Source organism: Erythrolamprus reginae, chromosome 7, assembly GCF_031021105.1.
Source record: "Erythrolamprus reginae isolate rEryReg1 chromosome 7, rEryReg1.hap1, whole genome shotgun sequence".
Lineage (NCBI taxonomy): Eukaryota > Metazoa > Chordata > Lepidosauria > Squamata > Dipsadidae > Erythrolamprus > Erythrolamprus reginae.
In genome coordinates, this window is record NC_091956.1 from 79,214,009 (window position 1) to 79,227,425 (window position 13,417).

The following is a 13,417-nucleotide window of genomic DNA, read 5'->3' on the forward strand; positions in this document are numbered from 1 at the left end:
AAAGCAAAAGCTACAGAAGATATAGTTAAATTGGTCGAAGATCACAACTAGCCTTGTTAGAATACATGGACTTTAAAAATAAGATTAAAATCATCAAAATGTTCTGGAGTTATGAGATCTCAGAAGACGTTGTGTTTCTCTTTGAAATCAGGCGAGAACAGCACATCTTAGATTTTGACTAAGTGGATTGAAATTGAATCACTTGTGAGATGTGATGATTTCCAAAATATTGGATTTTGATCTCTCTCTCTTTCTTTCTCTCTCTCTTTCTTTCTCTCTCTCTTTCTTTCTTTCTCTTTCTCTCTCTCTTTCTCTCTCTCTTTCTTTCTTTCTCTTTCTCTCTCTTTCTTTCTCTTTCTCTTTCTCTCTCTCTTTCTTTCTCTCTCTTTCTTTCTCTTTCTTTCTTTCTTTCTCTCTCTTTCTCTCTCTCTTTCTCTCTTTCTTTCTTTCTCTTTCTCTCTCTCTTTCTCTCTCTCTCTTTCTTTCTTTCTCTTTCTCTCTCTTTCTTTCTCTCTTTCTTTCTCTTTCTTTCTTTCTCTTTCTCTTTCTTTCTTTCTCTCTCTTTCTTTCTCTTTCTCTCTCTTTCTTTCTTTCTCTTTCTCTCTCTTTCTCTCCCCCCCTCTCTCACCTCAAGTAGAAGGCAACCTGCCATGGAAATATTTCCTTGTTCAATAGCCAGGTGCAGGGCTGTCCTTCCAGATTTCTGTTCCTGGATATTGACATCAACACCAGCGGCAAGGAGTTGTCTGAGGCATGGCATGCTGTTTGCTATAACAGCTAAGTGAAGGACTGTCAGGCCTGGATAATAATAATAATAATAATAATAATAATAATAATAACAACAACAACAACAACAATAATAATAATAATAGGAATAATAGTAATAATAGGGGTAGTGATTTCTGACAGTCCCAAAATGGGAGAACAGTGCGGTCAGGCGATAGGGAAAGCAAGTAGGATGCTTGGCTGCATAGCTAGAGGTATAACAAGCAGAAAGAGGAAGATTGTGATCCCGCTTTATAGAGCGCTGGTGAGACCACATTTGGAACACTGAGCCTTCTCTGTGGTGGCCCCGACCCTCTGGAACCAGCTCCCCCCCAATGTCAGAGTTGCCCCCACCCTCCTTGCCTTTCGCAAGCTCCTTAAAACCCACCTCTGTCGTCAGGCACTGGGGGAATTGAAATTTCACTTCCCCCTAGGCTTACAGAATTTATACATGGTATGCTTGTATGTATGAGTGGTTCTTTAAATTGGGGTTTTTTAGATTATTTTTAATGTTAGATTTGTTTACATTGTCTTTTCATTGTTGTTAGCCGCCCCGAGTCTTCGGAGAGGGGCGGCATACAAATCTAATAAATAAAATAAATAAAATAAAAGAAATAATGACATAATGAATAGCATGATCGATCCATTAGGAAGAGATTCCTGATGCTTGCTTACCGTCTCCATTAGGAAGGTCTCTCATCGCAGACGCCTCTTTGTGCTGGAGCAATATACTTAAAACCACCTCGTCTCCTTGTTGAGCTGCCAAATGGAAAACCGAATTCCCATGGCGATCCAAGAGGTTCACATCAGCCCCGGCCCCAAGCAAGGCTTTCACAATTCCTGCCTGCCTTGTTATAACAGCCAAGTGTAAAGGAGTCTGTTAAGGGAAGAATAAAACGGCCATCAGAATTACACACACACCCATAGGTTTTGGGAGATTATGATCCCGCTATATAGAGTGCTGGTGAGACCACATTTGGAATACTGTATACCAACCAATACATACCTGACAAAATGAAACAAATAAATAAATAAAATTTAAATGAAAATAATGTTTTTAAAGAAATAAAGCATTGAAAAGCAAGTAGGATGCTTGGCTGCATAGCTAGAGGTATAACAAGCAAGGAAGAGGGAGATTGTGATCCCGCTGTATAGAGCGCTGGTGAGACCCCATTTGGAATCCTGTGTTCAGTTCTGGAGACCTCACCTACAAAAAGATATTGACAAAATTGAACAGGTCCAAAGATGGGCTACAAGAATGGTGGAAGGTCTTAGGCATAAAACGTATCAGGAAAGACTTCATGAACTCAATCTGTATAGTCTGGAGGACAGAAGGAAAAGGGGGGACATGATCGAAACATTTAAATATGTTAAAGGGTTAAATAAGGTCCAGTATTTTTAATAGGAAAGTGAACACAAGAACAAGGGGACACAATCTGAAGTTAGTTGGGGAAAAGATCAAAAGCAACATGAGAAAATATTATTTTACTGAAAGAGTAGTAGATGCTTGGAACAAACCTACAAAAAGATATTGACAAAATTGAATGGGTCCAAAGATGGGCTACAAGAATGGTGGAAGGTCTTAAGCATAAAACGTATCAGGAAAGACTTAATGAACTCAATCTGTATCGTCTGGAGGACAGAAGGAAAAGGGGGGACATGATCGAAACATTTAAATATGTTAAAGGGTTAAATAAGGTCCAGGAGGGAAGTGTTTTCAATAGGAAAGTGAACACAAGAACAAGGGGACACAATCTGAGGTTAGTTGGGGGAAAGATCAAAAGCAACACGAGAAAATATTATTTTACTGAAAGAGTAGTAAATCCTTGGAACAAACTTCCAGCAGACGTGGTTGGTAAATCCACAGTAACTGAATATAAACATGCCTGGGATAAACATATATCCATCCTAAGATAAAATACAGAAAATAGTATAAGGGCAGACTAGATGGACCATGAGGTCTTTTTCTGCCGTCAGACTTCTATGTTTCTATGTATTAAGTCCTCAATTTACAACCCCACCAGAAACGCAAAGTCCTCTACTTATGACCAGCCAGGAAGGTGGATGCCGAAGCCTGATTGGCTAAACACAAGAGGCCTTTTGAGCGTGAAGTTAAAGCATTGAGATTGATTGGCTGTCTGACAGCCATGCTATAAAGGGAGCTTTCAGGAGTCTGTTTGCTATTCTATTTAAGCTGAGCTGGAGTGGTGCTGAAAATGCCAGAATAAAAGTACCCTGTTTAAAAGGCCAAGCCTCTGCTACGTTCTGTCAGTGCAAAGGCTCACCTGTCAAACAGGAGGTGTGTTTAAGTGTACGCATTTGAAGTCATTCTGACTCCTGCCAATTGCCTGGAATTATCTCTGAAGTTTCTTTTGCAAAAGTTTTGGAAGTAATGTGCTACTTTCTCATCACTTCCTGTAATCTCACCAAGTTTTCTTTCTTTCTTTTTCTTTCTTTCTTTTGTTCTTTCTTTCCTTCCTTCTTCCTTTCCTTCCTTCCTTCCTTTTTTCCTTCGTTCTTTCTTCCCTTCTTTCCTTCGTTCTTTCTTTCCTTCCCTTCTTTCTTTCATTCTTTCTTTCTTTCCTTCTTTCCTTCCTTCCTTCTTTCTTTCCTTCCTTCTTTCCTTCCTTCTTTCCTTCCTTCTTTCTTTCCTTCCTTCTTTCTTTCCTTCCTTCTTTCTTTCCTTCTTTCCTTCCTTCCTTCTTTCCTTCCTTCTTTCTTTCCTTCCTTCTTTCTTTCCTTTCTTTTTTCCTTCCTTCCTTCTTTCCTTCCTTTTTTTCTTTTCTTTCTTGGGTGTGGGATACAACACATAAATGCCTAATGGAGAGTAGAACACAGATTCCCAGATTCTTACCTAGGGCTTTTAACTACTGCCCTAAACTGGCTCACTTTGCACAAATATACCCATTTAAACTTATGAAATATAAAGTACAAACATGGAACTCAATATAGGATGGATGCGTAGTAAAACCTGTAGCTTAAGAACAGTAGAAAAGTAATATTGAATGGGTCGTACAAGCTTCAGTCGCAGACAATATGTCATCTTGTCGATTTTGCTATAGATCGACTTTTAGGTTCAAAATTGAACTGTTTTGTTTATTACCTTCCTCCCAATGTCTCCATACCTGGTAAAGATCATTTCTCACATTGAGAACAGCATCATCATTCATGTTTGCTATCACTTCTAAAAGGTTCTTCACCAGTTCTCCGTGAAGGTGGATAATTGCCAAGTGCAGGACACTTGATCAAAAGGAAAAAAGGAAAAGAAAAGAAATTATTCAGCAATAATACTAGACGAGGTAAAGATATTGCAAATAATTTTCCTTACTTAGTGTTCTGCCGGCGTATCTCAACCGCCCATAATTACAGGGTAATTAGTCCAGGAAGACACACACCACACGATAAAAGGAAAACCCAAAAGTTTTTATAAACAGAAAAACAAAAACAGCTCCCTTTTTAAATGTCAAAGGGATTTTCTGGTACACACAAGGCACAAGTTAAATGCAATCCAATTGCTCACCCAATAACTGGGAAATTGAGTCCAATTCTAAAGTCCAGAGAGTCCACACACACAATCCTGAACAGCACAAAAACCACGGTCTTGACGAAACAATGAATCAGATAAACTGCCATGAGGCTAAAACACCAGGCTGCACTTTTATCTGTAGCACTAATTACAGCAGCCCCAACCAACCACAGGTGGCCTCATTTTCTCTTGTAATAATCCTTCAGTTGTTGTCTCCTATGCATCACTCTACGCATGCGTGGATGTGTCATTAATTCTTGTTCAGAATCTAGGGATGATACAGATGACTGATCTCCTCCTGGGCTGTCTGCCAAACTCCCCTCTTCCCTGTCACTCACGCTTCCTTGGTCAGAGGAGGCTTCGTAGGCAGATTCTACTGGGAGCAAAACAGGCCTGCAGCATGTGGATGTTTCCCCCACATCCACCGCCACATTCCTTAGGGCAGGAGCTGGGTCAGAGCTAACAACAACACTTAGCATTTATGCAGAATTTATACAGCAGAGCTGTGTAGGAAAATTGGAATTCCTTTTCTAAATCTGGAGTTTTAGTGACGAATAAAGCTTCATTCAGTGGTGGAGTGATGCATAGGAGACAACAACTGAAGGATTATTACAAGAGAAAATGAGGCCACCTGTGGTTGGGTGGGGCTGCTGTAATTATTGCCCTCAATTTCCAGAAAGAAAGCCATGGTTTTGCTTCAGACAACTAAGTGCAATCTTGAATAACTTTAAAACCTAACACGACGTGAGCAGTCAAAATAAGTTTTGTTGAAATGGACCATCCATAATCAATTTAAGGTATCAGAAGCTTCCCTGATATTCTTATATCATTGCTTCTTAATTTGATAGAACACAGTTAACAAATATTGTAGAAAGGCATAGAATAAATCCTTATAACCTGGCATTTAAAAATATGATTTGTATATTTAATACAAATATAACCTGTAAACTTAAGAAATAAAGTAGCTTTTTAAATTGTTGCGGCCCTATTTGGACCGGGAGTCATTGCTCACAGTCACTCATGCCCTCATCACCTCAAGGCTCGACTACCGTAATGCTCTCTACAGGAGGCTACCTTTGAAAAGTGTTCGGAAACTTCAGATCGTGCAGAATGCAGCTGCGAGAGCAATTATGGGCTTACCCAGGTATGCCCATGTTACACCAACACTCCCCAGTCTGCATTGGTTGCCGATCAGTTTCCGGTCACAATTCAAAGTGTTGGTTATGACCTATAAAGCCCCTCATGGCACCGGACCAGAATACCTTCGGGACCGCCTTCTGCCGCACGAATCCCAGCGACCGGTTCGGTCCCATAGAGTTGGCCTTCTTCGGGTCCCGTCGATTAAACAATGTCGTCTGGCAGGACCCAGGGGAAGACCCTTCTCTGTGGCGGCCCCGACCCTCTGGAACCAGCTCCCCCCTGAGATTAGGATTGCCCCCACCCTCCTTGCCTTTCGCAAACTCCTTAAAACCCACCTCTGCCGTCAGGCATGGGGGAACTGAAACATCTCCCCCTTGCCCATGTTGTTCTGGTGTTTGATTGATTGTGTGCTTGTTTTTTATATATTCTGGGGTTGTTTTAGCTTAAAATTGTAATTGGATTGGTGGGTATTGGATTTGTCACTATGTACTGTTTTGCCATTGTTGTGAGCCGCCCCGAGTCTGCGAAGAGGGGCGGCATATAAATCCAATAAATCTAATCTAATCTAATCTCTCATGATGATTTAGGTTTTTGATAAACTATTGAGTATGACTTAAGATCTGAAAGGCTGAGAACTGCATCAGCTTGAAAGAGGAATTACACCTTTATTTAGGCAATTCCCTACTATTAAACAGATTTTTAATGTTCTTTTCTTTAATATATATTCAGAAGCATAGCAAAAAAACCCACAGATGTAATGGAGAAATAACGCTAAACCACATTTAGTATGTAAGATGGAACACATCATGGAAATCCAACCTTGTTATTTTACTCTATTGAGACCACAATTTCTTATTTCTTGAAATGCATTTGGTTCCCATTCAATCCTAATTCAAAAAAAAGGAAAAAGGGTAGGAGGAACAACTGAAAGTTCCCACACTGCCTATGAAAAGATCCCCTGATGTGCTTCAAACTTTAAATTTGTGTTTAAAACTGTCCATCTCCCCCAACTTATCTGTCATTGCTTAATCACCTTTCAAACCTAGTAATCAAACAATACATCAAGGACAATGAATAAATCTCCCAAACTTTTTTTTTAAATTAAAAAAAAACCCCCTAAGATCTTTTTGAGGGGGAAAGGGAGATTGGCCAAGGTAAAGAGACTAACATAAATGTTTGGTTTGATGGAAAAAGAACACGGAGCAGTTGCATTAACCGGGGGATATAATCTAGGACTAGGGAATTACTAATACCACTTTATAAAGCTTTAGTTAGACCACACTGCATTCAGTTTTGGTCACCACATTACAAAAAAAGACATTAAAACTCTAGAGAAAGTGCAGAAGAGAGCAATCAGGATGATAAGGGGACTGGAAACTAAAACATAGAAAGAGAGGTTAGAATTGCCCCCACCCTCCTCGCCTTTCGTAAGCTGCTTAAAACCCACCTCTGCCGCCAGGCATGGGGGAGTTGAGATACTCTTCCCCCCTAGGCATTTACAATTTTATGCATGGTATGTCTGTACATATGTTTGGCTTTTATAATAATGGGCTTTTAACTGTTTTTAGTATTGGATTATTATTATATGCTGTTTTATTATTGCTGTTAGCCGCCCCGAGTCTCCGGAGAGGGGCAGCATACAAATCAAATCAAATCAAATCAAATCAAATCAAATCAAATCAAATCAATAAATAAAATGTCAACCGCTCCAAACTTGACTGCAAAAAATACGACTTCAGCAACAGAGTAATCAACACCTGGAATGCACTACCGGATTCTGTGGTTTCTACTCCTAACCCCAAAACCTTTAACCTTAGACTATCTACAATTGACCTCTCCTCCTTTCTAAGAGGTCTGTAAGGGGCGTCCATAAGCACACCATTGTGCCTACCGTCCCTGTCCTATTGTCTTCTTTTGTTTCTTTTTATCATCTGCCGCATGAATCCCAGCGACCGGTTAGGTCCCACAGAGTTGGCCTTCCCCGGGTCCCGTCGACTAAACCAGTGATTTTCAACCTTTTTTGAGCTGCGGCACATTTTTTACATTTACGAAACCCTGGGGCACATTGAGCGGGGGGGAAGGGGGCGGCTAAAAAAAGTTTGGACAAAAAAATTCTCTCTCTCTCCTCCTCCCTTTCGCTCTATTTCTCTGTCCCTCCCTCTTTCTCTCCCTTCCTCTTTCTTTCTCTCTCTCTCCATCCCTCTTTCTTTCTCTTCCTTCCTCTCTTTTTTGCTCTCTTTCTCTCTCCCTCCCTACCTCCCTCTATGTCTTTCTCTCTCTCTCCTTCCCTCCCTCTCTTTCCCTTTCTCTTTCTTTCTCTCTCTTGCTCTCTCTTGCTTTCTTTTTCTTGTTCTCTTTCTCTCTTGCTTTCTTTTTCTTGTTCTCTTTCTCTCTCTCTTTCTTTCTCTCTTGTTCTCTTTCTCTCTCTCGCTCGTTCTCTCTCTTGCTTTCGTTCTCTCTCTCTCTCTCTTGCTTTCTTTCTCTCTTGCTTTCTCTCTCCCTTTCTTTCTTTCTCTGAGCTTCGCGGCACACCTGACCATGTCTCGCGGCACACTGGTTGAAAAACACTGGACTAAACAATGTCATTTGGTGGGACCCAGGAGAAGAGCCTCCTCTGTGGCGGCCCCGACCCTCTGGAACCAGCTCCCCCCCCAGATATCAGAGTTGCCCCCACCCTCCTTGCCTTTCGCAAGCTCCTTAAAACCCACCTCTGTCGTCAGGCATGGGGGAATTGAAATTTTTTCCCTTCCCCCTAGGCTTATAGAATTTATACATGGTATGCTTGTTTGTATGATTGGTTTCTTAAATTGTGGGTTTTTTAGATTATTTTTAATATTGGATTTGTTACATTGTTTTCTTTATTGTTGTTAGCCGCCCCGAGTCTTCGGAGAGGGGTGGCATACAAATCAAACAAATAGATAGATAGATAAATAAATAGATAGATAGATAGATAGATAGATAGATAACTTATCTAACGTTTTATTTGTACAAATTACCACTATATGTGAAAAAGGGGCATTAACCTCAATTGTGTCATTGATATTAATAATGTAATGCAATGCAATGCATCTCCTATATTAACATATTTTGAAGGAACGGGAGAGGAAGAGAGTTTAGAGGATTACAAAATGAAAATCACACGACGTTTCCAGCTATCTTCTATTAAGTATTGCCAACACACCTAGGATAAGCAACCATTGGTAAGCGACCAATGAGGCACCGATATTTGTGACTTGCGGAACACTGCCTAAGAAAGTGTAGCAAGATACAGCATGAACAGAATTCCAGTATGATAATCAAAATAGAATTACACAAGATATTAAGGAAGAGGAAGCATGTATTTAAAAAAGACTACAACTTTTTCACAAAGCAAAGAATTGAGTATGCAAATCTCTTGTACCAGAGCTGTTAGGAAACACATTGATTTGAGCTAACTCTTTGCAGCAACGTTATTACCGCTGGCTACGACAAAATATCTTCTTTCATAGAAACATAGAAGACTGACGGCAGAAAAAGACTTCATGGTCCATCTAGTCTGCCCTTAAACTATTTTTTGTATTTTATCTTAGGATGGATATATATTTATCCCAGGCATGTTTAAATTCAGTTACTGTGGATTTACCAACCACGTCTGCTGGAAGTTTGTTCCAAGGATCTACTACTCTTTCATTAAAATAATATTTTCTCATGTTGCTTTTGATCTTTCCCCCAACTAACTTCAGATTGTGTCCCCTTGTTCTTGTGTTCACTTTCCTATTAAAAACACTTCCCTCCTAGACCTTATTTAACCCTTTGACATATTTAAATGTTTCGATCATGTCACTCCCCCTTTTCCTTCTGTCCTCCAGACTATACAGATTGAGTTCATGAAGTCTTTCCTGATAGGTTTTATGCTTAAGACCTTCCACCATTCCTGTAGCTCATCTTTGGACCCGTTCAGTTTTGTCAATATCTTTTTGTAGGTGAGGTCTCCAGAACTGAACACAGTCTTCCAAATGTGGTCTCTACAGCACTCTATATAGCGAGATCACAATCTCCCTCTTCCTTGCTTGTTATACCTCTAGCTATGCAGCCAAGCATCCTACTTGCTTTTCAATGCTTTATTTCTTTAAAAACATTATTTCCATTTAAATTTTATTTATTTATTTATTTCATTATGTCAGGTACATATTGGTGATATACAGAGATATAATAATATTTATATACATACTAGCAAAAGAGAAACATTAGGACAGGGGACGGAAGGCACGCTAGTGTAGAGGTCCCCAACCTTTTTTGCATCAGGGACCAGCTTTAAGCTAGATCAGTTTTCCACGGCCCGGTGGGGGGGGGGCTTTGGTCAAATGGGGGTGGGGTTATGGAGGGGTGGAGCTTAGTGACGCAGCCCTCCACACTTCTCCACAGGGCGGGGAGAATCAGGAGGCTCCTTTGGCGGCTGGGGGCTGCCTGGCTTTGTGATTTTGGCTGGGGGGGGAGTTAGGAAGGTCCTACTTCTCCCCCCCCCAGCCAAAAATTCAAAGCCTATCTGCTGGATACGGGCGATGAGCGGGACGAGCGGCGCCGAAGCCGGTGGCCGTGGCAGCTGCTGCAAGAGGCTTCCGCGCCGCTCTGTCCCACTCATCGCCCGTATCCAGCAGATAGGCTTTGAGTTTTTGGCTGGGGGGGGAGAAGTAGGACCTTCCTAACTCCCCCCCAGCCAAAATCACAAAGCCAGGCAGCCCCCAGCCACCAAAGGAGCCTCCTGATTCTCCCCGCCCTGCCCGACACCCCACCCTGTCCTGCATAATGTCCTCTGCCGGGAGGGCAGCGGCGCCGCGGACCGGCTGGAAAACCCCAACGGCCCGGTCCGCGGACCGGCGGTTGGGGACCTCTGCGCTAGTGCACTTATACGCTGGCCTTTTAGGAATTGGGAGAGGTCAACAGTGGATAGTCTAAGCGGGTAAAACTTTGAGGGTCAGCTGATGATACTACAGAGTCAGGTAGTGAATTCCATGCATCAATTCCACCTTCTTTTGATTTATAAACCTACATGGGCTTCCTCTCAGGTCTAACATTTAAATATTTACATTTGCGCAAAAATGGAAAGGAAAAGACAATACCAAAAGATGTTGAAGTATTTAAAAAAATTATAGAATGTGCAGAATTAGATATGATGACAAAGCGTTTGAATAATCAAACTGAAACAGAATTTTATAAAATATGGGATAAAGTATATGATTGGTGGAATTTTAAAAATAGTATTAAAAATTAAATAAGTAAGAATGTAAAACTATTTGAAGATTTATAAGATAGAGTGTAATAGTTTACAGTATGATAAAGTTAGAAGTGTTATTTTTTCCTGCATTATCAATATATTTTTTTTGCGAATAAGTATACAATATTTTATAAAGAAATTTAATTAAAATGATTAATATAAAAAATATAGAGTTAAATTTAATAAAAATTTAATGTACGCGTGTGATATCTCTGTATTGATCTGACAACAGTTAGGGTTTTATATTTCTGTATTAGTTAGACTTCTACGACAAGCGGAGCAATGGTAGCTCCTTAAATGTTTAATGTTGTTTGTCTTTTTGAAAAATAATAAAAATATATTTTTTAAAAAAATAAATATGTTAAAGGGTTAATTATGGTCCAGGAGGGAATTGTTTTTAATAGGAAAGTGAACACAAGAACAAGGGGGCACAATCTGAAGTTAGTTGGGGGAAAGATCAAAAGCAACATGGGAAAATATTATTTGACTGAAAGAGTAGTAGATCCTTGGAACAAACTTCCAGCAGACGTGGTAGATAAATCCACAGTCACTGAATTTAAACATGCCTGGGATAAACATATATCCATCCTAAGATAAAATACAAAAAAATAGTATAAGGGCAGACTAGATGGACCATGAGGTCTTTTTCTGCCGTCAGTCTTCTATGTTTCTAAGTGTCGAGGAAGTACGGTAACCTAGGATCATGTCAATTTCTACAGCTTCAATGTTGAGAGGCTTCCAGCTCTTCATTATTTATCTGAAGGAAATGGCAAGTTTTAATATCAAAGACTGGTGTTTGGAATAGAAGGAAAGGTAGGGCAAGATAGATAGATAACCTTCCAGATGTGTTATGTCTAAATAGAGTATTTCTATCATCATTATTACAGTATTATCTTTTTTTAAAATATGGAAATTCTTCAGTACATTCTGAAGAATAATTGCAAGAGATGTTAACTACAAAAAAAACCCTCAAGCTTTAAGGCATTCTGGAAAAAAAATTGGAATGAGGGACGAGTTCTCTCTGATCTAAAAGTAAAGGGGATCATCAAAGGTGAAGGGGGAAAAAAACCCCCTCTCATCCTGTTTTGAAATGTTCCATATAGAGATGAGTCAGATAATTCTGCCTCTTTTTCTCTAAATGAGAATCACCTACAATGAATCATTGGAATGTAGCCTCATTTTGGAACCACTGTTTTTCCTTTCTGTGTCATCTCAAGAGTAGAATACGATATCTATTATTTGGGGGGGGGGGGGGGAAATAAAATATTGAGAATGATACTTTAAACTGGTTTACCTAGAAACAATAGAAAAAGAAGTGGATTACATGAATTCTATTTTCCGGGCTAGTACAGATGGAACCGCATCTTAAATAAGAGACAAAGAGCCATAAAACCTAAAACTTCAGAAGAGAAGGATTTAAGGGTAGTGATCTCAAAATGGGTGAGCAGTGTGGTCAGGCGGTAGGAAAAGCAAGTAGGATGCTTGGCTGCATAGCTAGAGGTATAACAAGCAGGAAGAGGGAGATTGTGATCCCCTTATATAGAGCGCTGGTGAGACCACATTTGGAATACTGTGTTCAGTCCTGGAGACCTCACCTACAAAAAGATATTGACAAAATTGAACGGGTCCAAAGATGGGCTACAAGAATGGTGGAAGGTCTTAAGCATAAAACGTATCAGGAAAGACTTCATGAACTCAATCTGTATAATCTGGAGGACAGAAGGAAAAGGGGGGACATGATCGAAACATTTAAATATGTTAAAGCAGAGGTCTTCAAACTTGGCAATTTTAAGACTTGTGGACTTCAACTCCCAGAATTTTCCAGCCAGTATAGCTGGCTAGAGAATTCTGGGAGTTGAAGTCCACCAGTCTTAAAATTGCCAAGTTTGGGGATCCCTGTGTTAAAGGGTTAAATAGGGTTCAGGAGGGAAGTGTTTTTAATAGGAAAGTGAACACAAGAACAAGGGGACACAATCTGAAGTTAGTTGGGGGAAATATCAAAGGCAACATGAGAAAATATTATTTTACTGAAAGAGTAGTAGATCCTTGGAACAAACTTCCAGCAGACGTGGTTGGTAAATCCATAGTAACCGAATTTAAACATGCCTGGGATACGCATATATCCATTGTAAGATAAAATACAGGAAATAGTATAAGGGCAGACTAGATGGACCATGAGGTCTTTTTCTGCCGTCAGTCTTCTATGTTTCTAACCCCTGCAGAGGATAATTTAGCAAGCATCGATATAAGCCAGAATATCTTCGTGACCGCCTTCTGCCGCACGAATCCTAGCGACCGGTTAGGTCCCACAGAGTTGGCCTTCTTCGGGTCCCGTCAACTAAACAATGTCATCTGGCGGGACCCAGGGGAAGAGCCTTCTCTGTGGTGGCTCCGACCCTCTGGAACCAGCTCCCCCCTGAGATTAGCATTGCCCCCACCCTCCTTGCCTTTCGTAAACTCCTTAAAACCCACCTCTGCCGTCAGGCATGGGAGAACTGAAACATCTCCCCCTTGCCCATGTTGTTTTTGGTGTTTGGTTGATTGTGTGCTTGTTCTTTATATATATTGGGGTTGTTTTTATGAATTCTTAACTTAAAACTGTAATTGGATTGGTGGGTATTGGATTTGTCACTATGTACTGTTTTTGCCATTGCTGTGAGCCGCCCCGAGTCTGCGGAGAGGGGCGGCATATAAATCCAATAAATCTAATCTAATCTAATCTTATGTTATGA

The 13,417-nt window shown here is 40.4% G+C and overlaps 1 protein-coding gene across 4 annotated transcripts in view; it reads right to left on the bottom strand.

Annotated features, from left to right (window-relative positions):
- NFKB1 (nuclear factor kappa B subunit 1) overlaps positions 1 to 13,417 on the bottom strand; it is a 291,304-nt gene that overhangs the window by 11,020 nt on the left and 266,867 nt on the right. For all 4 annotated transcript variants that reach the window (XM_070757966.1, XM_070757965.1, XM_070757967.1 and 1 more), the window contains 3 exons: positions 3,891 to 4,005; positions 1,441 to 1,642; positions 629 to 798 (listed from right to left, as the gene is read on the bottom strand). In XM_070757966.1, coding sequence (XP_070614067.1) covers positions 629 to 798; positions 1,441 to 1,642; positions 3,891 to 4,005 — 487 coding nt within the window. The remainder of the gene's footprint in view (positions 1 to 628; positions 799 to 1,440; positions 1,643 to 3,890; positions 4,006 to 13,417) is intronic.